A 24317-nucleotide genomic window follows, 5' to 3' on the forward strand; every position below is an offset into this window, starting at 1 on the left:
AATGTTCCAGAGGGTCTTTGACCTAATCCCAAAGAAGAATGTCGACACTGCCTGTGACGATGAATGGGACCGAATGACATCATTCAACTATGATGCTAAATTCACTGCAAAAGGGGGGGGGGAAATGGGGGAGATGGCTGGCTCGTACGAGGAAGCTAGACAACGGAACCTAATGAGCTCGCGCGCAATCAAACAGCACCATCCTCTGTGGAGACAGAGCCAGAATGCAACTCGCAGGGAACTAATGGAGAGATTCTTTTCATCCGGATTCTCAGTAGACAGACGTGCAAACATAAGAGACAACGGCACGTTATACTACGCTGCGCTATGGGATTTTTATGTCTTATGCGGCTCTACAGCGGCCAATTTCTCTGGATGGTTGATAGGAGCATGGACAAGAAACACATGGAGACATAAACCTCCCATCTCTTATGGGCAGGCACCTGTCCCACCAGCACTGACACGCGGATCTGGAATTGTCATCGACGCCGATACACTCCCAACAGCGACAATAAGACGCAACTAGACATACAAGGTAGTCAACCATACAACATACAGTGAACCGGTCGAGCATGCTCTGCTACACAACAATCCGCACGCACACTCTGATGACACCGGCCGCCATTCCTCATCCACAGACTCCAATGACGTTGGCAGTGATGCACGCGATGACGATCCGACCAGACATGGACGATACTGACAACCACGGCGAACCGGTTAAACTGGAAGACACAGACAGCGACCCCGAAGCCCCATTCCTTACTTCCGGCAACATATAGTTCAACTGGGCGAGTGAAGTTAGGATAAGCTAGGGTCGGTGCTGTTGCCAACTTCGTCTTGAAGAAGCAGCAAGCACAGGCCATGAATAGGGATACTTGTGGCCAGCAGCACTGGGGCGGTGCACCTGTAGACATAACATCCCAGGTCCGGAGAAGAGGGTGTGTGGAAGCTAAGGCTGGAAGCCTGGTAGAAGACGCCGCATGGGGCATTGGCACTGTTGACCAGGAATGTCGAGGACTGGAGGGTATTCCAGTCTTCTTTGTAGTTCTTCTGTCTTACGGAATGATTCTACCATACAGATACCAGGCCCATTTTCAGACACCATCGCGATTGGGCATGTTTTACCGGCTATAGGAGGCGTACGGCGCCTGCGAGACATACGCAGGGACTTAATAATTGCTGTCGCATGGGCTTCGGAGACAGCAAACGAAATTGCGAAGCTAATGGACGGGGATGGACACAACTGACGGCATGGTCGCAACCCCAACATTTAAATTGCCCCTTTACCGTGTACCTGACCTTCCATTGCTGCTTTTTTTTATGCTGATCTTCATTACTACATTCCATCGCTGAGCTTGTATCTTCTTGACCCACGGACAGATAACTAGGATAGTCTTTCTCCCAAGGGGGGAGCTGTCCCAGATTGTAGCCAAGTCCCCTCCCCCTAGCTAGATATGAATATGATCATCATCTTCCTATGTCATGTCTCTCCCTTCCATGTAGACACCTTCGTAAATCGCTCTAGAATGATGGATCTCAACTCATTCATATTAATTATATTGGTATCATGTAGCTAAAAGCATGGAACATCAAATTACGAAAGTTTGGAACATCAACTCACGGACATTCAGCCCGCGGCATACGGACTCCGCTTCCGCAAAGCCTCCCCATACTTCCACAGGAAGATAGGCGCCGGGATCCCCAGCACAATAGATACAAATGCCAGCAGACTATTCCCCCAGCCATAGTGAAGTGCGTTATACATGTAAGGCGCGAAAAGCGGAAACCCGAACCCACACAGGCATCGTAGAAATGCCACTGCGGCGAGTGCACTAGCAGCAAAACGTGTGTACGTATCCACCAGATAGGTCTGGATACACTGGAACGCAATGATATTACCCGCGCCGAAGAGGCAGGCGCCAATGTTGGGCGCGATCCAGTGGGAGCGGGCCTGCGCGGTCCAGCCGTATATGAACAGTCCGGCCGGCGTCAGGAGGGCGGCCACGAACAGCAATGGGACGCGGAACTCGGGTTTCCCAACGTTGTCATTGCCCGCTTTGAAGTGCCGGTAGATGCGGTCGTTCAGGGGTGCGCAGATCTGGGAGCCCAGCCAGAAGCCCAGGCCAAGAGAGATGTAGTTCAGGCCGCCGATGCCGGTGGATTCGTGGTAGACTGTTGTCCAGAGGGCGCTGAAGGTCGAGAGGACGAGATACATGGTCCCGTAGATGAAGGCCATGTAGATAGCGAGCACTTGCACGATGGGCTGTGTGGATAACAGGCGGAATGGTCGGACGAGAGCAGTCCGCATCGTCTGGGGAAGAGTTTTGTTCTGTCGCTCGGTTTCTGTCTGGTATGCGGGATCTCCTGTCTCTTTCCGCATCTTCTCCGCCCGGCTCTTGAGAATTTTGGGCGCGTATGTCTCGCGTAGGAAGAATAGTCCGGCAAACTGAATGACTCCGTCTGCGATGGAGGTGGCGTAGAACACCCATCGCCAGGTAGTATTTTCAGAGATGAAGCCGCCGACAACAGGACCGACAGCTGGGCCAAGGAGCGGAGCAAGACTGTAAATTGCAACACTTTTGCCTCGCTCTTCTGGCCTGAAGCAGTCAGAAAGAACACCTCCACCCACCTATGGCGTGTCAGTACATATATCAAGGGTCTATACAGCTGGTCTCGAAAAAAAAACCTACAGCCAGAGGAGCACTACCACCCAATCCAGATAAAAATCGAAAAGCAATCATCTGGCCTTTGGTTTGCGAGACACCGCAGGCGATGTTGAAGACGAGATAAAACAAGTTCGCCAGCTGCAGAACGATGACTCGTCCATAGATCTCGGAAAGCGGCCCAAGGAAAAGTGGGCCGACAGCATAGGCGAGTACGAAAATAGAAAGGGTAAGTTGCGATGTGACTTGATCCCCGATCTGAAATTCGCCGGCAATGGATGGCAGTGCAGGTGCCACCATTGACGATGAGACGGGGGAGATGAAAGTGAAGAGAGAAACCGTGATGACAGCGGCCCATTTCTTCTTGTCCGGCCAGTTCTTGGGGTTCTCAGGGTCATCTGGACCATCCCAGGTCACCTATCGCGGCGTCAATAACGATATCATCCAAGTTATGATCTCAACATACCAGTTTTGGGTCTCGCCGATCGGACTTTGCGGATCGCGATTTCTCCAGCCCAGCATCATTCTGGGTCCCCGCTTCGAGATCAGTATCCCGTTCAGTCAGAATTCCTCCTCTCACTTCGAGCACGGGCGATACTTGTTTCTCATCGTCACTGTGTAACGGGGAATCTCTCTCCTCATCGACACGAGCATCGTCATCGCTGTGGTAGATAGAATGATCATCGAGATGTCTGCCCGAGTACACCCTGTCAAGATTCGGACTGCGAGGTCGAGACTTTGACCTGGTCCTCGTTATCGACGCGAGCCTGAAGCTCCGCGAGCGCTGTGTTTCCGGCGATTCTGTCCGGGAGAGATGCGATCCAGTATGTGTACTGTTCAGCGATGTCGACCGGGATCGACCGTGTGCTCTTTCTTTCCTCTCATCTCCAGCCATGACCAGCGTTGCTGACAAAGATCACACGACAATCGTATCAAGACTATCCTATAACTAATGCTCCAATATTCAGCAGCAAGAGAGAGAGAAAAAATGTAGCACGAGTCACCACGAAAGCCACCGCCAACGGGACGCACACAGGGATCAGACAATTTTTGTATTTCAATCTCACCTAACACCAAAGGACGACAACGGTGATAACAGTACCTTAAGGCCGAGGAGTGGAGAAGCGCCATGGTGGGTTTTTCACCATCGCCAATAGTTAGTCATTGGAAGCAGCGAAAGCTTGACACGCGCAGTTTCGCTGGAAATCCGGATAGGCTCTGCCGTCTCCACAGTCCGCACTCCACAGGGCTTCCATGCTGAGCGCTGTGAGGCTGTGAGCGGCCTGAGCCGTCGTTGCTCCCAGTCAGAGACCGCTAGAGCCAGTGAGATGGCGTCTGTTGATTCTGGCCGAGGAAGGACGGAAACGTTGCAGCGCTGCTAAAAACAGCCCAGCGCGACTCCAAATCGGCTCTTCGGCACGTGGATCACGTGGTATACATTCCTTCCATATCACGTGAGTCTGCATTATCTTACATCGCCAGAATACAAGCCATAGATAGATATTTGAAAATACACAATTGATGTCCAAATATCATCCTTACTCTTCTCAAACTATGGTAATAATGCTAAACAGTCCTCAAGCATCCTTCTAGATATCTCTCAACCCTCCTTACATCGTCCAGCGCTGCAACTACACCGACATACCCATCTGGTCGGATAACAGCCAACGCACCCTGGGATCCATCTACACCGTAGATCTTGTACACGTCATCCAGCTCATAACCGTTGTGGAATTTCATCTCCGAATGTTTCTTGACCTCACTCGGCAGATCATTCCACATGAACGTCCTGGATAGGCGAGGGTGGATGACTACCTGCTCGATGCTAGACGGCGGGAACCGTGGGAGCACAGTGGACCCGAGAGTGGTCAATGTGTGGGCGGAGACACCCTTGGGATCCAAGAGGTCAGAGGAAGTGAGACAAAGGATGCGGAAGCGGCCTGTGGACAGGAAGTCTGCAAGGAAAAGTTAGTATACACTCGTCTGCTGTGCCAACATTCAACGTACCATCTTGCAAGTGACGTCTATTCCCGTCTGCGTGGCGCTTGCACCGTACGTCCAGCAGTCTCCTACCTGGCCGGAGGACGCCAGCTAGATAGTCGGTGCCAGTGATGGGGTTCTTGTCGTCCAGAACCTTGTCAACAATCAGACCGTCGGGATACTCGATACCGCAGCCGCTGGTGAATCCGTTGCCTGTGCTGAACACCTTGAGGAACTGGTCGTGCGTAAGCCCCTCAACACCGTCCTCGGATGGGCCGATCTTGCCAGAGAACATGGATGAATAGGCACGGTCAAAGTCGATGAGTTGCTGGGCGATCGTGTGGCGCTCGAAATGATATGTATCAACAATGGCATCGGGTCGTCCTGGGACAGCGGAATCTGGGGTGAGCCCGTGTAGCGAATGGACCAGCTTCCAGGCCAAGTTGTAGGAGTCCATCATCGACACGTTCATTCCTTGGCCAGCCTTTGATAGTGTCAGTCGATGTTTGCGCTAACTATTAGGCTTGGGCACATACCTTTGGACTATGTGTATGACAAGCTTTCCAAGTAGAATAATCAGTATGGTTCCTTAGCAGTAGAACCGATGCACTCACCATCTCCTGCAATGAACACACGACTTACCCCCCGCGAGTCCTTGACCGCGAAATGATTCGTGACTCTCTGTCCAATCTGATACGCAGCCCACCAATCGATAGCCCCTTCTGTCTTGGGACGGATATAGTACGGTTTGAACGCCTCTGCGGCATGACGAAAAATGGACTCCTGCGTGACCTTGCTCCTGCGTGCGCGCGCATCCTCCTTGGACTGGCTACCCATCCCATCGACTGGCTGCTGATCGTCTTCGGGGGCAGTCTCCTTCGGGACCTGGACATACAGACGGGTCAAATAGTCCCCGGTTGCGATGCGCTCCCGCGGGATGACCATGACCGATCCCGCCGGCGAGTGAATAGCACAATGTCTTCGGATATCAGGGAAGTCCGTGTCAATGACCAGGTCAACAACGCCCCAGATGTGATCCATTGACTCGCCCACCAGCTCCAGATTCATGCAGCGCCGGACGACAGAGTGAGCACCGTCCGCACCCACCAGGTGCTTCGAGCGTACTGTGCGACGGACCCCGTCGGCCTCGATCTCGGCTACGACAGGGAACTCGGCATCCCCCGCCTCGTCGATCTTTACGTTCAGCAGCTTGGTGTTCCGCTGCACCCCGCGTTTTGAATACCGGAGCAGATCTGTCTCCAGAATGCGCTCGATACGGCCCTGGTGGATTGTGACTTCGTGTTGAAACCGGGCAGGTACTGCCACGTCCGGGACAATCGATGTCCGCTCGATCACCTTCTCCTTGTCGTCTGACGGGTTCCAGAAGGCAACCTCTTCCATGTGACACCCATCGTTGATGATCTCATCGGAGATACCGAGTGATTTGAGCACTTCCAGCGTGCGGGGTTGCAGGCCATCCGCCTGGCCCGATTTGAGCGTGCCAGGCTTTGCGTCAATGCAGAGTAGGGAGTCGTCGCTGAGTCCATATCGCGCCAGCAGCAAGTTCAGCATGAGGCCTGCCGGACCGGCGCCGACGACGACCACCTCGTATTTCTCGGGATCATTGCTGCGTGTGAATGGCGGGGAGAGACGGGGGAGAGGAGGATCAAAGGAAGGCAAGACGCGCAGTTCGCGCGACGAAGCGGCGAATTCAGTGAAGACAGGCATTATGGCCAGTGGACCAGGTCGTTTGAGTATGGTGTTGTCATTGAGGTGCTGCTGAGGATATGGAAGGTACTTGTAGAACGATAAATAGAGTGCAACGCAAGGTCACATCCCTTGCTCAAGGCGGCGCATGGTCTCATTGCCAATTTAGGTACTACTAGAGTTTCTTCGATCTCCCCGGAAATCCCCCTTCCCGAACGATGGGCGTTTTTGATCCACTCACAACTTCATCACAACAAGCATCATTTGAAAGTCCATTCCTTCTGTGGATAAGTCTGGCTCAAAGGGTGAAGATCATGCTGACAAATTGATTATCCGAATCTCACCAATTTCAGGATCGTCCTCTGCACAAACAGCCAAGACTATCCCGTTTCACCCGTAAATCCGAATAACCGCCAACTGATACTCTGTACCTAGTCTGCACAGTGTACACCCCTTGATCGGCCTACAGATCCTCACAACATACTCGACCTAGTCCCGCTAACTTCACCCGCCTTCCCCTCCATCGCCCGCTGCACCTGCTCCTTCGAAGCCATCAACCAAACCTCATCATTCCCATACCGGTATCCCCGGTTCTGCTCCTCCCCCCAGATGCCCTTATACTCATCCTCCCAGAAATACAACGCATTGCCCTCATGGAACCCGCAGAGTATCACAGCAGAGGGCTCGCCGCTGCAGCACGCACATCCATCGTAATTCACCGGCCGCAGCGTCACGCTCCCCTCATCCAGCCCCCTCCTCAACTGCTCCTGGCTTGATACGTAGAGTTTCTCCATCTCCGGCTCGAGGCTGACGTGCAGCAGGCGTGTCTGGAAGGACGCGTGCTCGCGTGTGCACCGGTCCGCGGCTCTGAGGAAGAGGCGGCCCAGGTCGTCGAGGGAGCCGGTTCCTTCGTGGGCGGGACTGGCGTTGGATCCATTGGTTGACTTAGGTGTGAGGGGGTATTGCTACTTTGTTGTTGTGATCGTGATGAATAGAGGACCCGTAGATGCTGTGGTGTTCGAGGATGTTTACGAGGCTCTACACTGACAGACGCCGACGAGGCTGAGATCAGACTGAATTGACTGACTGACTGGCTGACTGTGATGGCTGCCTGGTTGACGTGGCACACATCACGTGCACGGATTCTGGAAAGATGAAAGAAGTCTTTGGGCATACATAATTCCTAAAAAGGCGCTCTATTCAGAGTTTCATAGTGATTCGGCACTGTCCATATGGTAGCCACTCTGTCCAGAACTACTGTATGGTATTACGCTATGTAAGAGTTCCTAAAAACTTAAGTGATCAAGGCATGGTATCTGTCAGCTAATTAGGGTTCATCAATGAACGTATAGAAATAGAGACTCTGGTCCTATCCAATTCGATATTTTTACGGAGTACATGGTTGACAGTCACCTTGTTGGCATATAAAATAACATACAAACTACAAAGCAATGCCTCGGATCACCCTCCCACACAGCTAAACTATACGCCAGCTTCTGAGCTTTGTGGCTTCTGCTTTCAATGTGGGGGAAGTGAAACAAGACAGTTGATCGTACGGGGAATTCCCGGTCCTCCAAGTTCATCATCCATGACTGATTGAGATATATCCGGAAATCCATCTTCTACGCACTCATCCCTTGCTGTCTGTATCTACCAGGGGTAACTTGATAAGGACAAGGCAAGAGATCATTCCCACCCCTGCAATTGCTGTCAAGATGTCCCGGATTTACGCAAGCAAGACCACCGCATCTCCCCGGCCTATTACCTTGATGATGATCAGTCTCGGGGTATTCCCGATCAGCCTGAAGAAAAGCCCCCCTGGAAGCGCATGCGGCGTGCACGGTTTGGAGCGCTGTAATTCCGCGCTGATCCGAGTCTGACAGATGCTGTGTGACGCGCTCTCTCCAAGACTGAGTTTGCTAGATCTGATCTTGGAAGTCAATCATGGTCAAGATGTCTCACGTGGCCCTGGAGTGATACTGATCCTTCTGGATTCAAGTTCAACGCTTCAGAACTATAGGCGCCTATTTCCCTGCTCACTTTGGATAGAAAACCCAAATCACACAGCTTGTACCCCGCAAAATGGAGTCGCTCGTCGAACCATCCAGATTTCAGATCCAAGGGGGAATCCCGAAACGGGAGCGCGTATCCACCTCCGCAGCGAGAAAATAACTCTGTACTCCACCCTTGCCTGTTGAGACAAGCTATGGCGAAAGGGGCAAAGATACCCAGCGTTTTCGTAGGCCAGGACTCAAGAGTACATGGGGTTCCTCCCCGAGCATCCCTCGCGAAAACGGATCATAGATACACCTGCCCCTCCACCGGGAAGAGAATGGGGGAGCTTCGTGCCTTTGGCATTGGGGGTTTAGTAACTGTATAGCGTTCGGTAGTCTAGTGTGGGTTTGAAACCAGACTGTCCGGGAAGTCAGTTCTCCGCGTCTTTCGGCCTAGGTGGAGCCGTGACTTGTTTTCGTGTACTGGGTTGGCTGGTATAAAGTCTGCAATCGTAACTTGAGACTAGGGTCTTGAAGGGTGACTCGTCAGAATCCAGTCTTGACTTTCTCTTCGCATATATCGATTTGCATAGAATTATCGTTGAAGGATCTTCTGTTGCCATCCTCCTCATTTCTTCTCTCACAACCTCTCCCAGCATGGTGAAACGTTTATTGTCTGGTGGCGGAGCTACCAAGGAAGAAGCAAAGCCTGTCAACAAAAGATGGATTTTGGAGGACCGGTCTATCGATGAAGCCCGTCCTCTGAGAGTTGTGGTCATTGGGTCAGGTATCTCCGGAATCATATCCTCCATTCGATTCAGACAGAGAATTCCCAACGTCGACATCTGTGTATACGAAAAGAACACAGATATTGGAGGCACGTGGTTCGAAAACAGGTATCCAGGCTGTGCATGTGGTAAGTCTCATGAAGCTATTTCTAACTCTAAAAAAAAAAAGAACAATAGCGCCGTGGATAAGTGTCGGATGGATGCTTATGGTGTCTGTAGATATCCCAGCGCACACATATCAGGCCACATTCGAGCCCAACAAGGAATGGTCGACGTTCTATGCTGCCGCGCCCGAGATCCACCGGTACTGGAAGCGCGTGGTCGAGAAATACGACTGCATGAAGTATGTCAAGCTGAAGCATCAAGTGAGCGGTGCCGTCTGGGATGATCAGAGGAGTAAATGGCAGTTGAAAGTCCGTTTTCCTTACAAGCCTTGCCTGGGAGCAAATGCTGATGAGGTTCTGCAGGTCCAAGATCTCGACCGTGGCTCAGAGTACTCAGACGAATGCGATGTATTGATTTCAGCAACCGGGGCTCTAAACTCATGGAAATGGCCCAGTATCCCGGGGTTGCATGATTTCAAAGGCAAGTTGTTGCACAGTGCCGATTGGGATGAAGGATATGACTATAATGTAAGTCATATCAGGAGATTCAAGCAGACGCGGAAGCTGAGTATCTTCTCAGGGCAAACGAGTCGCCGTGATCGGAAACGGCTCCAGTGGAATTCAGATCGTCCCTGGGATGCTACCCAAAGTCACGCATATTGATCACTATGTCAGAGGTCGAACGTGGCTCTCGCCCACTTTTGCTCGCCAAGAAATTGATAAGCGAGGGGGTGCTGAGCTCGAGAACTGTATGCTGTGTCTTCAGCTTCCCTGCCGCAGATACTAACAGTATGAATAGTCTCGTTTACTGCTGAAGAAATCGCGAATTTCAAGAAGGATCACAGCTCCTATCAGAAGTTCCGCAAAGGTGAGGCCTTACTGAGGATACAGGCAAGGCAAAAACTAATCAATCCCGCAGAAATCGAACTCGAGCTGCAGTCCGTCCACGGAGCGACCCTCCTCGGCACCCCAGAGCAGCTCATGGCCCGCGAGATCTTCTTGGAGAACATGAAGCGACGACTAGCTCGGAAACCCGAGCTCATCGACAGCATGATTCCCTCCTTCCCTCCAATCTGCCGCCGACTCACTCCCGGACCGGGGTACCTGGAGGCGTTGACAGATGACAAAGTGGACGTCATCACAAGTGAAATCGTCAAGGTCGACGCGGAGGGGATCATCACCGCCGATGGCAAGCATCATCCCACGGACGCGATTGTCTGCGCGACTGGATTCGACACGAGCTTTACGCCTCGCTTCCCCATCGTTGGCCGTAACGGCGTTAGCCTAGCGGAGCGGTGGCAGAAGACGCCCGAGACGTATCTCGCCATGACAGTTGACGGGTTCCCGAACTACTTTGTCTGTCTCGGGCCGAACGCGGCTCTCGGAGAGGGTAACCTGTTGGTCCTGATTGAGAAGGAGATTGACTACTTCACGCTCTGCGTCCAGAAGATGCAACGTGACAACATCCGCGCGATGAGCGTCAAGAGGGAGGCAGTGGAGCAGTTCACCCGATATAGCGACCAGTACTTCTCACGGACTGTCTTTAGTGAGAAGTGCCGTAGCTGGTATAAGGGGGGGACAGAGGATGGCAGAATCACAGCCCTGTGGCCCGGTGAGCTCTCCTGGATGGAATTTTGATATTGCCCCTTGTTCTTCTTGCTGACAACAATCCAATCCAGGCTCCTCGCTTCATTCAATGAAGGCATTTGCGTATCCCCGATGGGAAGATTATGTCTACGACTATGTGAATGATAACCCGAGCGGTTGGCTTGGAGACGGTTGGACAGAGAACGAGAAGCTCAAGAAGATCAATGTGGATTACCTGGATGATAATGTAGTTGATTTCCCCACAGCTGTCATTGCTAGACAAATCGAGGGTTGATATTCCTTTGGGTCATTGTTGACGAGCACCTTTTCTTTTTTTTTTTTTCCATTCGTGTACATAGATAGGTACATTCTGTTTACTGATAACAAATGTCAATACAATGTTGCATATTCAAGTCTTTCTGATCTCTATCCGTAATCTGTCGCTTTTTCATACTTCCTCACACTCCGCAGGAGGATGTAGCAGAATGACTAATCGGCTGCAGAAGCAGCAGAGTTCACGCTATCCCTGATACAGAATTCGGTAAAGCCCGGGGTTGAATAATTGCCGGACTCCGAAGTGGAGACTCGGCTATTTTGTCCAGACTGGCAGGCGCGGGGGTGTACCGGTATCGTCAAAGTTGTAATTGCAATACGTTTATACCCGGATATTTTATTTTCGTGACTCTGTCTTTCGGGCCTTCTCTCAGTAGTAGTCAAGGGCTTACCGAGTAAGGCAACCTCAGGCAACCTCAGGCAACCTCAGGCAACCTGCACTATCCTGTATAAAGTACAGCGCAGCGCATACCGGGTATAACACACGGAGTCTGGTCTGGTACCGAACTTGCATGGCCATGATCATCGTCTGGATGGGTCCTGGAGTTTCTCCGAAGTCTGTAGTATGTAGACTGTACACAGTAGGTTAGAAAGGATCGCACTTGTTGACTGTGAGAACTTAGAAGTATCTATGTCGGCGTCGCTAACAATTGATCATCGGATCCTCCACAGTCCTAGTCTTTAGTCTATACTAACAGCGATGACAAAGCAGTTTCTTCTCAGCGACATACTTCAAGCACATTCCGATCGCTTATCTCCTTCCGAAACGCATTGGCCAACCAAACACAATGTACATTTTAGCACCTCCATGCCCGCTAAGATGCTTTTTCTTCCCTCTCAAGAGCTACCAATAGAGTTTGAATCTCAATCCGGTTCTCATAGGCTCATAGCAGATATCCTCTCAATTTCCATGGTAAACTGATGGACTGGAACCGAGAGTCCGAGACCCTCTCTTGCTGCTCTGCTAGTTCCTTTATAGTGTCTGTCGTTCATCCTTGCTCTCCCCGGATCCAGTCTCCTTCTGTCCCCTCCCCCCCCCCTTTTAGTTACCCCAGACTTCCCAGACTTTCTCCCCATTCCTCCTCAGCTTCTCCCCGATGCACGCCATACCGCCATCATTATGAGGCCCGACACAGACAAACACTTTCGTTGCACCATCTGTCAGCGAGGTTTCACGCGCATTGATCATCTCAAGAGGCATCATCTTCGACGTACGTTTGCTTTGGCCTCCCCGCCCCCATTGGGAGTCTATCTCCCTTGCAGCTCTGTTCCCACATCCCCCTCCCCCACTAACAAAAACCTGCAGCCTTTGACGCGCTTTTGCTAAGATGGAAATAACCTCCAGATTCTGGAATTAAGCCGTACTCCTGTGTCTTCTGCAATGATTCCTTTGCTCGATGGTATGTGCTTTGCTGCAACCTCTATTTCATTGTTGCTCCAAATTTCTAACGACTTTCATCTGACTGTGCTACAGCGACAATCTTCGCGATCATTATGCAGACTGTCCCAGGCGCGGCGATCGAAAAATACCCGAGACCGGACAGCGAGGGAGGAGGCGGCATGCTTGTCAATCGGTAATCCGACACTGAAGCTTTTCCATCAAGTCTCACCTAACGAATCCTCGCTGCTTAGTGCACGTCGATGAAACTGCGTTGCGACGGATCGGATCCCTGCAGTTCTTGTCAGAAACGGGGGATCGAGTGCAACAATGATCGCAAAACACAAGTCTTCAACCCGGGAGAGGATGCAGGTAGGCCAGGCGTCCCAGACTGGATCATGTTGCTGCTGGAATTGGGGCTCATTCTAGTAGATTTCATGACACCGAAGCGCGAAGACCATGAACAATCGTCGGATCGTGGATCGATTAAATTCTTGCTGAATGGCGGCACCGACAGTTTTACCCAACAGTTCCTCCTTCCTCCGCGCAGCGATCGAACACGCAGCCTCGAATACCACAACAAGAAGAATCTCGAGGAAGCGGAGAGTTCAATTCTTGGTTATGAATTGAAGGGCGGCCGGGCAGATTATGCGCCGACCTTCATCGAGTCTGACGCTGCTACCCTCACCTTCTTCCAAGATACCTTTATCGACTTCTTCAACGGTCCTTTTGGCGATCCACATAAGCTACTTGACAACCCCTTCGCGGGGGAGGTTGCATATCATGCCGTCATTCCGCCCGGGCAGGACGCCAATCTGACCTTTGCCACTCCGCAGCTCAGCCATGAACCTGAGCGGCCATTCGCCACGGCGATGATCCAGGCGATCCTCACAAGGGCCTGGTCGGTGCCTCTGGACGCAAAGGCGCAGGGGGAATTGTCGACGAATCTGCACTTTCTTCTGACCACGGCCCGCATCCGCAAGTTTGTCTCCATTTATTTCAAGTACTGGCAGCCGAGCTGTGCGTTCTTGCATCGCGCATCGTTTGATCCCGAAGTGGTCTCGCTACCACTGCTGACTGCCGTCGCCTTCATGGGTGCGATGTACTCGACTGATGAGCGTGAAGCCTATGTGGCAAAACGAGTGCTGGACTTTGCCGAGTTGTTCATCTTCTCCAGCGATGTCTATGCATCCGAAACCGAAATTAGCGCCGCCTTTAGCGGTAACCGATGTCTAGAGGACGAACCGAACGATTGGATGCATTTCCAAAAACTACAGAGTGGTTTTCTTGTTGTTGTCGTACAGTACTGGGCGGGTAGTCGGGTGTCACGCCATCGTGTGATGGAGCACAGGTTCAGCGAAGTGATCAAGGTACGTTTGGTGATACCATTTACGCCTTGGTCCAAAATCATCTAACCGATTGAGTAGGTCGCTCGCAGAATCGGTCTTGTCAAGTGTCGGCATCTGCCCCACGATCCAATGGATGAGTTCTCCTGGATCCAAAAGGAGTGTCGTATTCGGTAGGCATCCTGGCCCCTTAGAGACTCGTGCGGCTTTTGTTGTACTTGGGCTCACATCTACAGTACCATGAACATCATTTCGCTTCTTGACTGTGCATTCTCTTTTTACTCAAACTACCCATGTCGCCTCTCACACACAGAGATGGCATGCGACTTCCCATGCCAAGAATCCGTCTTCGATTCGCATCACCCCTTCGTGGAACCGAGTTTCCAGTTTGCTCGCGATATCCCCATCTCGGAAGCTTTCGAGTACCTGTTCGACAACTCGGCTAGTGAGGATCCCTCACAGTCACACATTGACTCTCTCTCAACAATGACTATCTTCGACATGTTTATGTTGATTCATCGTATGTTCTCGTCTTTTTCCTCTTTTTTTTACAGAGCCGGGCCGCCAGCTAATACGTCACAGTCCTCTACGCCTTCATCAACACACATATGACCCTCCTCGCTCCCCTAGTCCGCAAAACACAAATCCCCCGGTCGAAACGGTCCTCGTCGACAGCTACCTCCAAATCCAGCCACAGCGCGATCCCCGAGGACTCCACGTTAGCCGCCATCCGCACCGCGCTCTCCCGCTGGCGAGACCACTGGGTCACGCTCCGGAACACCGTGTCCAGCCACGAGTGGGCGTCCATGGGCTTCTACAAGAACGGCTACAACTTCTGGCTGGTGTCGCAGCTGCTGATTACTAAGAAGAAGAGCGTGGACGTCGTGATGCAGATGGAGGTGAAGTGCGAGGATAAGCTGGAGAAACTCAAGGTGCTACTCCTGGACGAGAGCGATTGAGTTTACCCCCTTCCCCATCAACTCCTGCCAGGGGCAGGATGAGTTTGCATTTGACATGCAACATGATGAATTGACCAGGGATTACGGAACGATCATATATTAGGTGTTTAGGACTATGGGACTTGGACCTAGCGGAACTTTCTTCAATACACTCACGGCAATAGAAATTCCTTCCATGGATGACTACGGTTACTAGAGTAACATCTTTCTTTCTACGAATCCTATCACGCATGCCCCAGCTTCCAACACATCTCAATATTTGTCCCCGAGTCCTCGTCCACATACGCCGGTGGCTCCGCAAACGTAACATTCTCCCCGTGCAGCTCAGCCACCTTTCCCGTCAGCGACGCATCGTTCACGAGCCTCGCCACCGCCTTCGTGGCCGTCTCCATGGGCGTCAGGATCATAGACCGAAACAAGGCCGGATCAGGCGCGATATTCGTTTCTGGAGCCAGGTCAGCCATTTCCACCGTGTCCACAATTCCATACATTAACGGCTCAAGCAAACAGGGAGACATGGACTCACCAATAATAGCCGGCGCCAGCGCATTGATCTGGATCTGCTCTTCCCCCAGCGGCCGCGCCAGCGCTCTCACCAACCCAATCACGCCGCTTTTCGTGGCCGCGTACACCGGCGCAATCGGGAAGGGGTAGATACCCGCGTTCGAGGCCGTGCAGATAATACTTCCCCTGGAGGCCACGGCTGGGGAAGATCCACCAGGCCGGGGTGTGTTTTTGGCCACGTAGTGGGCGGCGAGGTTCACCGCTGCGAAGATCGTCATGTTAGTTATCTCCTACTTACTCCCAGTAAGGAGATAAAACGGAATCGAAAGCGCAGGGGCCGAACATACTATAGATCACGCCGACGAGGTTCACGTTCAGCGTCGCCAGGCCCGGTTTCGCGGGTTTCTCGTCGTGGATGCCGGCGAGCAGATTCCCCGTTTCGGTAATGCCGGCGTTGGCGAAGACGATGTCCACATGGCCCTGTTCGGCGTGGACTTTCTCGAAGGCGGCCGCCTGGCTCTCCCATGAGGAGACGTCGCATTGCTCGAAGCTGAGGCTTGCGGAGGGGAATTCGGCGCGGAGCTGTGCGAGGACGGCGGTGCCGTTGTTGATGTCGAGGATGGTGATGTGGGTGTTTGGCTGGGTGGCGAAGTGGCGGGTGATTCCGAGGCCGATGCCTGAGGCGCCTCCTGTTTGGTTTGGGTGTTAGTGGGTGAGTGTGTTTATTGTTATACGTGGGTTGGTTTGTTTTGGTGTGTAGGAGATGGTGGTGGACGAACCGGTTACGATGATGCTTCGTTGGGGGGTCATTGTGATCTGCTCTGCTTGTCTGCTGTGATCCTGGTCTTGCTATAGCTCTCTCTCTCTCTCTCTCTCTCTCTCTCTCTCTCTACTTCATGTTGACTTGTTTCTATCATATCATGCCTATTTTCTCCATTTCCTCGAGCCTTCACGGCGGATTTGGGCCGAACCCCGCATATTCAGGCCACTAGTCCCGTGTTTATACTCCACTGTGAACTGTCATGTATGTGGAGACGGGGTTTTCCCGGTGCCCCAGCCCAGCTGACATATCAAGAGATCCGCAGATTTTAATCCGTAAGGAGTTGGATCGAGCTTCTCACGGGGTCGGTGGGAATTCTGGAAAATAATGTCCGACCGTCGGCAATGGATAGCTAAACACAGGAAGCTGACGGAAAGGACTACCGTTGAGGCAAGGATGGTGGATTCAAACAATGCAGGATAGAGCAACAACAGCTTGGACAATAATCCCTCTCAAGGCTGCCAATGAACCAGTTAATTGATATACCCATATTTCCGTGCGTTCGTAGTTTAGTATACTTTTGGTGCATGTTGAGCCTATCAGGTTTTATCGGCAGGAGACATAAATTCCCCTGGTTGTAGCTAGATTTAAGAGCCTGTTTCAGTCGTCTGCTCAGTAGTACTCGATTATCTACTTAGCTTCTGTATGCCACAGACCAGGAGATCTCGGTTTGCTATGTAATCTCTTCTGGCAGGCATATGATTTTATCTACCTGGTAGACCGATGGATGGCCGGTAGATAGTTCATTGAAATAAGGAGGTTACATTTATAGTGTTTTTCATCCTGCAGATGACTCTAGATGCACTTGACGTCCAGCTGGCTCTTGCCGACCTATTTGAGTGCTAATTAGCAGGTGTTGGCTTGACATGATGCACGGAACTCACGTTAGTGCAAACGAAGTCATTCGTGTCCTTTGGGCTAACAACGTCGATGTTCTCAGCGTAGATGTCGAAGCAGACCTAGATAAAACATCAGTGTTGGAGCTTTTAATTTATGCCAGGTACTGCAAAACCCATATCTGGGCTGGAGCACGCAATCGTGCCGAACTTGGGGTTGTATCGTCCGGATGTTGTGCCCTCGAAGTTCTTGAAGTGGATGTCTGAGATGGTGAGGTTGCTCTGTTTTTTATTTTGGGTTAGTTGTGGTTGGACTCTTGCATTTCTGGCTAATAGCAGGGAAAACGTACAGAGAACTCGTTGCAAAGAGTCAGGTGCTTCTGTCCGTAGCACTGAGTCACCTCGATTGCCCAGTCAACATTCTCAATGTACATCTGGTTGTAGGTGACGTTCTTCACGGATCCCAGACCACCGCCACCCTGCAGATCCTCGGACAAGGCGGATGAGACACCTAGACCTTGATGCGAGCACCATCCTATGGGAATTGTCAGTCTATGCCGATATCAGTGAGGTAGCAACCACTTCTTACAGAGGCATTGAACATGGAGATGTCATAAACGAGGATATTCTATACGATGTCAACCTCGGCCCTGTACTGGCCCAGAGAGCCAACGGAAATGCCGTGAGATCCATTGCAGTGGAGGTTCTGGACGGGGATGTTGGTGCTATTGGGCTTGAAAGACACGCAATCTGGCCAACCGTAAGCTCCACTCTCTGACGCAATGTTCATGCAGCAATTTCATACCATCGCCGTTGTTGATGACGGAGTTCTGGATCACAATGTTGTTCGAGCGGTATGTGTCGCTGTTGTTCAAAGTCAGAATCAACAATCCCATACACCATCTTTCGGTGTTCTTGGGTGTGTTATCGTTGTTGCTGTATCCGGCAATATCGATGCCGTCGAAGATCACGTCCGAAGAATGGGCCACGAGCTAATACCACTAAGGAGAGTAGCGCAGCTTCAGAGGGCCGATGGATCCTCACTTCAACTCAATGATGCCGAACAAGATTGGGCGAAGGATGAGCTTGTCCTCCGCATGTAGGTCATACTAGACTTGTCCATTGCCATCCAGGGTACCTCCGCCATAGACATTCACATCCTCGCCACCCAGCTGGAAGAAAGTGGTTGCATTCTAGAAGCCATGCTTGAAGGCGTTGGCCTGCCGGTAATCGGTGTCATCGGTAAATTTAATTTTGCCCAGAATTTCTGTTTCAATCAGACATGAGTATCAATTAGCTGATGCCTCTTCTGAAAAATTGGATCTCTACCTAGATCAATGTTCTTCAAGAAAGTCATATCCAAAGCGGTACCAACTGTTCTCCTTGTCGGCATCAAACACAACCTTGCCACCATGATTGCACTTTCTCAAAGCCTGCAAAATGTGCTTGGAGTCACCCTTGCCATTGCCATAGCTAGCGACATGGCATGTCCTCCCACAAGGGTGGCTAGGGGATAGAGGCCGGAATGGGTGGTTCGGCTTGCACGCATCGTTTCTTGAGAGGGAGAAACTTTCAGCAGTGGTGCTGAGCGAGAGGAATAAGCTCAATGCCTACGTGGTGCTATGCGAGAGCTTCATCGTGGTACATGAGGACAGAAATCCAACGAGGGCTTGAGGCTGGCTTGGGACAGATTTCTGAGCAAGAAAAAGAGCTGTTCAACCCCTGCACCGGGAGGGCGAGCTTTTATACACTTGATCGACCCCAGATTTCCAGAACAAATCATGAGCTATGATGCATATCCCCCCAACTCCAGACTCTGTGGAGTGAGGGGGGTGGACACCGTACTTTATCCGCATAGTACCCCAGCGGAGCAATTGTGGGGATTGGGGAAGCTCATGATGAAGCTGGGCATGTGTCTCTCTTGTGACTTGAGTAACCCCAGAAAATGGATAAATGCTAGGGAATTAGCTAACCGACTCCTCTTGGCTTGCGAGCCCTATGCTGAAGATGTGGCTAGCCTTGAGATTCTGAGATTCCCTGATTGAAGGAAAAAAGATATGGACAATCCTAGTCGGAGTGAAGCTATTATTATTAAATGTCCGACGCATACAAAGTACTTCCTCCACAACAAAGCTCAACTTCGGTTGTAGAACTCCTCAGATGGTGCTGTTACCATCCAAAGTTCCAACTATGCATATCTAGCCTAAGCCAGCAGGATTCAGTGTTTACATTGAATGAACAGCGTGACTGTGGCGGGCAGGCAGTGTATAATTAGGATAGGAATAAAGACAGGAACAAATGACTCACTTGGAGGCGAGGTTCAACGATGTCCCACCGCATTATATATATGATTTTTCCTTAGTTTGATTCAGATATTCTACCCATGTTATCGTTTCACAACAGAGATAGCTCAGGTAATTTGACTTATAGGGTTGGAATGGAGAGACAGAGAGAAAAGGGGGCAAGGAAAAAAAGTTGGGGGAGAAAAAAAGAAATGCACAAGAGGGGAATTGAACCCCCGATCTTCGCATAACGATCTTTGGTCCCGTGTGGGAGATACAAGTGCGACGCCTTAGCCACTTGGCCACTCGTGCTTTCCTTGATCTGCGAAGGCAACTTGAAAACTTATGTCCTTAACTGTCTTTTTGATAACTACGAACAGACATGGAATTCAATTATTGTCGATTTTTCGAACAATTATAGTTAATAGATTTTGATATGTGGAGCACTGGCAAACAAGACACTTTTCTGGTTTGCAAACTTATTGTCATCCGCAACTAGTCGGTTCGAGATCACCACACTGGGCACCCATATGCAGGTCAACGAGCAGTCATCGAGCAGTCATCGTGCAGTGTCTTCGGGCATCAAAGATCATTGGACAATTAACTTACAATTATCTAGCCAGGGGCACAAGGCACAGCGCTTTCCAACTAACCATTCAACTCGTATGCAAAAAGTGGTATATACAATAGTGCGCGCCGCATTTCTTGATCAGAAGAAGACAAACATCCCCACCGTCTCCAATTCTATCGTCGATCAATTTTCAACTTCCCATGGTGCACCAGCAACAATCTGAAAGAACCCTGAAATTTTCTAAGTAGACTTCTCAACAGCAGCTTCAGTCTTGGCGCTGACGGACTTGGCCGAGCCGACCACCCCCTGCTCCATATCCTTCAGAGCTTCTTTTGTCGATCCTCCATCCAAGCTACGGCGGTACATTAAGATACGGCTGACCTGGACGACACCAACGCATCCAAGGAAGAAGTTGACAGCGGCGAGCCTAGTATGCGCGGTCAGTATGCAGGAAGATCCCATAAGGGAAGAGAGAGAGTTTCAGAGCGGATTGGGGACCAACAAGATGTTACGGGGCTTGATAATAAGGCACCAACGGGTCCAGATAGCACCGGTAGCCATCAGCGCAGCATTCTGAGTGAGGGAGAGCTTCTCCGCGGGACGACTGAAATCGGAGATACCCGCGATGACCAGAGCCCACTATTCGAAATCAGAAACGAGTCAGCCATGTATCCTTGATTCCAGAATTTGTAGCTTTTCATGTCATTTGGCGTCCGAAGCGAGGAGTCTTTGTGGAATGTTGGATGCGATAGGAAAGATAATGTTTGCGGATCTATACCTTCATGACAGGGGCCCTGAGCGATCGAACACCTCATGTTAGCATGCAGCCTAGAAAAGAGAGGCGTATACGCCAATCACTAGGATTCCTCAAAGTAACATACCAGAAGTGAACGGTCTTGAGGCCAACAGGGCTGTTCCACATACGCTTGAAGGCGCTCTGTTGCTCGGATGACGCAGAACCCGCATCCGCGCTCTGGAAACGACGTCCCTGGGCACCAGGCCGACGGAAGGGACCATAGGCATTGCGGAAGCTAGCCCGAGCATTCTGGAAGAAGCGCAATCCAACACGCGAAGAAGACATATTGACGGATATCTTGTGGGGGCGGGTTTGACGACTGGGTTACACCGGCGTTTGGTCAAGGGAATGATGGTGGTTTAATTGAGTGGAGAGGTTTGGTTGAGTGGAGAGGTTCTGTTGAGTGGAGAGGGGGGGAGAGTTCTTCCCAAGCGTTAAATCGATATCCTAGCGTGAGCGCATGCAGCTCCGAAGAAAATAAGACGAGAATTGGATCGAAAGAGAAGCAACGAAGTTTCCTGGACGATATATCAGATAGCTCATTCCCCCGACGTCGGCGGCCTTGTTGGGGATGGCGGCTCGTCTTCCGGCTGAGGTAAGCGGTGACATTACGCTTGACCGTATTGGTCTACAACTCAACCTCCGGCGGAATCAGCATCCAAAGTGCTTGCAACCACCCCTCGTCGGTCTCTGGTGCCTTACATCCCCAATTGATACCCAGCACCCTTCCTTGCCGGTGCGCAGAGTCAGTCCGTGTGCCAATTAATTCTCTTCCCATCGTCATCGAAATCCTCCGCCGCCATGTCCTCCAAATACGCTTTCACCAAAGGCCTGAAGGAGCTCCGCTTCCTTTTCTGCCAGACCTCCGAGCAGAGCGCGGCCACACGGTGAGTCTCGGTCAATTGCTTCGGGTGGTTCTACCGGCTCCATTGCTGATCCGTGCGGGTTTCCTCGTCGTAGGTCGTTCTTGCAGCGCGCATATCCCACCATGAAGAAACACAACCCTCAGACACCCATCCTTATCCGGGAGGCGGCGGGCACCTCGCCTCGAGTATATGCTAGATACGGTACAGCAGATTCCTCCAAGCGGGAACGCGCCTTATTGGGATAGTCACAGCTAACTGGGCTACAATGAACAGGATTCGGAAAGGAGAAGCAGGAGGGATTGTCCGGTATGTCTTTGACCTCAGGCATTCGTTTGAATCGCGCTATAACTGACCTCTTTCTTGAATTTAGGTCTTTCGGACCAGCAGATCGAAGAGAAAATCACTCAGCTTGTCAAGGAGACTTCATAGTGCTATTGCCACGCTCGTATTTCCAATATCATGCACCCGTCTTTTCCCAGCTATCTATCATTGTATCTATAGATGAATTGAAAATTCCTTCAACCACGTTCAGCCTGATGCAATCTTAGTGAGATCTTATTCTTATTTCAAAAAACTGCCTATTTCACTACAGAGAACTACTGTTGCCTACGTCGCCAAATCTGTACTGCGCCCAGCTCATGCTCCCCTCCTTCAGCGTCCAGAGTCTCTTCCCAAGGTCATCTCCCGCAGCGCCAGCTCCGATATGGATGGGGAGCAGATGCTCGAAGCTTGGATGCGCCTGGCGGGCATCCGGCCGCTTCAAGAGGTCAATCATGGCCTGTTCTCGCTCCGCAGGCGGCTTCGTCACGGCATCTTTCATAGCCTCGTCGAAGCTGGTAGTATACGGCAACGGCTTGGGGTTCCCCCAGGTGAACTGCAGATCCCGCAGGTTGTGCACTGCCATGCCCGACACGATGATCAGGATGTTCTCCTCGCGGAGCTTAGCCACCGCTTGCCCGAGCCGGTAGTGCTGCGCGGGGTCTTCGGTGTTGAAAAGCGAAACCTGCACAATCGGGACATTCAACGGGTTGGAGTCGGGCTCGAAAGCTGTGCATGTTTCCTCTCTATCAGCCCCACGAAGCTCATATCCCGTACACAGCGTGACCAAACTAGACTCACCGCACTTGAAGCTCGCCCACACACCGTGGTCGAGGCCCCTCTTGACGCCCTCGGCTTTGACACCGGCGTCCTTCAGCGCATCAAGCACCTTGTTCGCAACCTCCTTACTCCCCACATTCGGATACTTCTCCTTATAGTAGTGGCTCGGAAACCCGTAGAAACTGTCACCCCCAAATCAGCATCAAAATCAAACATACCCCACGAGCACCCTCTCTTTCACACATACTCATAGATCAACTCCGTCTTCTCAGCCGTATTCACCTGGATCGTATCCCGTCCCGCCTGCCAATGCGCAGAGAAAACCACCACAGCGCGCGGCTTCACCTTCCCGGTGATCTCGCGGCCGATCTCGCCCAGCTTGCTGTACGCCGGGTGCTCGCGGTCATACATGATATTCGGCTAGCTGCGCATCAGCACAGTCTTCCTACAGAGTTACAGCCTCCCACTCAACTGAGTATCAGTATCAGTGGACCGCGGGAAAATACTCACACCCCCATGACTCAAAAAGTAAATCGGCGTCTTCATCTTGTTGGCACTACTGCTGCGCCGGAGCTGCTCGCTCGCCGAGGCTGAAGCGGACGCGGACGCGGACGCGAGTTCCCGCCGGATAGACGACGCCGCGCTGGGGCTGGCAGAGCCCGCCTGTGAGCCGAAGAGACGGCGGAGACCGAACAGGTTGGCGGGGGTGGTGCTGGCGCTGGTGACTCTGGCGGCGGGGCCGAGGCACAAGGCGATGAGGACAGCGGCGGCGAGGGAGACGAAAAAGAGGATTACGGGGGTGGACAGTTTCTTCTCGGGTTGCTGGTCGGTGGGGGGTGAGGTGGTGGATATAGACATGTACGTGTGAACGAGGCTTGCTGGTCCTGGCCCTATCCTCGTTCTAGTTTCGCCTCCGGAGTATAGATATATATTTCGGATCGGATGGGCGGGACGTGCGAATGAGCTAGATGGTATACTTACTGCGCTGCACGTGTTTCCAAGCTAGTCCGATGGGTAGGTCTATCTGGTAGGTTGAAAAGAAAAGAAAAAGAAAAAGAAGTTAAGTCCTTCAGATCAAGGCGCATTTTATTCTTCCTCGTCTGTTTGCTCTGCTTTCTATACTCATACGGAGTATGGTCATATCTAAGCAAAACGGGCCCATCGGATCGGATGTGTCAGCAGGGGTGCGGAATCGTCCCGCTCTTTGCTTTTTGTTCTTCAGCCTCAGGCTGAGATGATGTGCATGAAGATAGTCAGGATGCAGTTGGAAAAGCATCCAGTCTGACTCAGATGGAGAGTTGGATACTGTGATAGTGTAACTCGGTTGTGCTATTCATTCATAGGGACACAAACTACAGAGAAGCTAAGCGCAAACTAATAATAAGTAAGGAGGACCGTCGGGACAGGATTATTAAGCTCATAGATAATAGTGTAAAGCTGCAATGTAAGTATGTAACATCCATCAATGGTTTATAACTACCCGTGGAAGACAATGCAAGTCAAGAGTGGCCGTAATGACAAAATTCAAAGTTGCTTGGATCATCACATAGTACAGTAGGATCATTAGTGTCCAATGGCAGAGACTTCCTCCATGTCAAAGAAAAAAAAAACAAAAAGTGCATCAACTGGATGTAACTTCGAAAATCTCATTAGGGGTATAGGCATTAAAAGCAAAAAAGTAAGCCAACTTACTAGGCCGAAGAAA

The 24317-nt window shown here is 51.4% G+C and overlaps 9 protein-coding genes, 1 non-coding gene and 1 pseudogene across 10 annotated transcripts, besides 6 other annotated features; 3 read left to right on the forward strand and 8 right to left on the reverse strand.

Annotated features, from left to right (window-relative positions):
* Window positions 1-1627: 1627 nt before the first annotated feature.
* Window positions 1628-3558, reverse strand: ACLA_097370 (putative MFS multidrug transporter; the record flags this gene model as incomplete). Its single annotated transcript, XM_001270224.1, has 3 exons — window positions 1628-2629; window positions 2691-3080; window positions 3130-3558. The coding sequence occupies 3 exons, from the start codon at window positions 3556-3558 to the stop codon at window positions 1628-1630; spliced, it is 1821 nt and encodes a 606-aa protein (XP_001270225.1).
* A 671-nt stretch (window positions 3559-4229) lies between these two features.
* ACLA_097380 (putative phenol monooxygenase) lies at window positions 4230-6371 on the reverse strand (the record flags this gene model as incomplete). The annotated part of the gene is made up of 4 exons (XM_001270225.1): window positions 4230-4618; window positions 4671-5127; window positions 5180-5202; window positions 5258-6371. 4 exons carry the CDS (start codon window positions 6369-6371, stop codon window positions 4230-4232), a joined length of 1983 nt encoding a protein of 660 aa, XP_001270226.1.
* A 452-nt stretch (window positions 6372-6823) lies between these two features.
* On the reverse strand, window positions 6824-7144 carry ACLA_097390 (uncharacterized protein; the record flags this gene model as incomplete). The annotated part of the gene is made up of 1 exon (XM_001270226.1): window positions 6824-7144. The coding sequence occupies one exon, from the start codon at window positions 7142-7144 to the stop codon at window positions 6824-6826; it is 321 nt and encodes a 106-aa protein (XP_001270227.1).
* A 277-nt stretch (window positions 7145-7421) lies between these two features.
* Window positions 7422-7470: a microsatellite.
* Window positions 7471-9001: 1531 nt separating this feature from the next.
* On the forward strand, window positions 9002-11118 carry ACLA_097400 (flavin-containing monooxygenase; the record flags this gene model as incomplete). The annotated part of the gene is made up of 7 exons (XM_001270227.1): window positions 9002-9260; window positions 9352-9545; window positions 9600-9764; window positions 9817-9985; window positions 10036-10104; window positions 10156-10848; window positions 10916-11118. 7 exons carry the CDS (start codon window positions 9002-9004, stop codon window positions 11116-11118), a joined length of 1752 nt encoding a protein of 583 aa, XP_001270228.1.
* Window positions 11119-11554: 436 nt separating this feature from the next.
* Window positions 11555-11592: a microsatellite.
* A 684-nt stretch (window positions 11593-12276) lies between these two features.
* On the forward strand, window positions 12277-14839 carry ACLA_097410 (FTFMHR domain-containing protein; the record flags this gene model as incomplete). The annotated part of the gene is made up of 8 exons (XM_001270228.1): window positions 12277-12367; window positions 12502-12587; window positions 12631-12730; window positions 12833-12906; window positions 12984-13904; window positions 13962-14053; window positions 14117-14400; window positions 14463-14839. Coding segments are annotated over 8 exons (2025 nt in total), but the record flags the coding sequence as incomplete, so codon positions are not given.
* A 224-nt stretch (window positions 14840-15063) lies between these two features.
* On the reverse strand, window positions 15064-16153 carry ACLA_097420 (putative short chain dehydrogenase/reductase; the record flags this gene model as incomplete). The annotated part of the gene is made up of 4 exons (XM_001270229.1): window positions 15064-15284; window positions 15366-15605; window positions 15691-16032; window positions 16123-16153. The coding sequence occupies 4 exons, from the start codon at window positions 16151-16153 to the stop codon at window positions 15064-15066; spliced, it is 834 nt and encodes a 277-aa protein (XP_001270230.1).
* A 45-nt stretch (window positions 16154-16198) lies between these two features.
* Window positions 16199-16233: a microsatellite.
* Window positions 16199-16234: a microsatellite.
* A 730-nt stretch (window positions 16235-16964) lies between these two features.
* ACLA_097430 lies at window positions 16965-18470 on the reverse strand (annotated as a pseudogene).
* A 1024-nt stretch (window positions 18471-19494) lies between these two features.
* On the reverse strand, window positions 19495-19593 carry ACLA_097440. Its single transcript has one exon. It is a non-coding gene; the product is annotated as a tRNA-Thr (tRNA).
* A 224-nt stretch (window positions 19594-19817) lies between these two features.
* Window positions 19818-19851: a microsatellite.
* Window positions 19852-20092: 241 nt separating this feature from the next.
* Window positions 20093-20933, reverse strand: ACLA_097450 (mitochondrial pyruvate carrier family protein; the record flags this gene model as incomplete). Its single annotated transcript, XM_001270230.1, has 4 exons — window positions 20093-20279; window positions 20355-20491; window positions 20631-20646; window positions 20734-20933. 4 exons carry the CDS (start codon window positions 20931-20933, stop codon window positions 20093-20095), a joined length of 540 nt encoding a protein of 179 aa, XP_001270231.1.
* Window positions 20934-21011: 78 nt separating this feature from the next.
* Window positions 21012-21059: a microsatellite.
* Window positions 21060-21449: 390 nt separating this feature from the next.
* Window positions 21450-21943, forward strand: ACLA_097460 (L51/S25/CI-B8 domain-containing protein; the record flags this gene model as incomplete). Its single annotated transcript, XM_001270231.1, has 4 exons — window positions 21450-21535; window positions 21609-21715; window positions 21788-21820; window positions 21885-21943. The coding sequence occupies 4 exons, from the start codon at window positions 21450-21452 to the stop codon at window positions 21941-21943; spliced, it is 285 nt and encodes a 94-aa protein (XP_001270232.1).
* Window positions 21944-22100: 157 nt separating this feature from the next.
* On the reverse strand, window positions 22101-23470 carry ACLA_097470 (DODA-type extradiol aromatic ring-opening family dioxygenase; the record flags this gene model as incomplete). Its single annotated transcript, XM_001270232.1, has 4 exons — window positions 22101-22561; window positions 22634-22794; window positions 22860-23032; window positions 23123-23470. 4 exons carry the CDS (start codon window positions 23468-23470, stop codon window positions 22101-22103), a joined length of 1143 nt encoding a protein of 380 aa, XP_001270233.1.
* Window positions 23471-24317: the final 847 nt, after the last annotated feature.

Source organism: Aspergillus clavatus, genomic scaffold, assembly GCF_000002715.2.
Source record: "Aspergillus clavatus NRRL 1 1099423829804 genomic scaffold, whole genome shotgun sequence".
NCBI lineage: Eukaryota > Fungi > Ascomycota > Eurotiomycetes > Eurotiales > Aspergillaceae > Aspergillus > Aspergillus clavatus.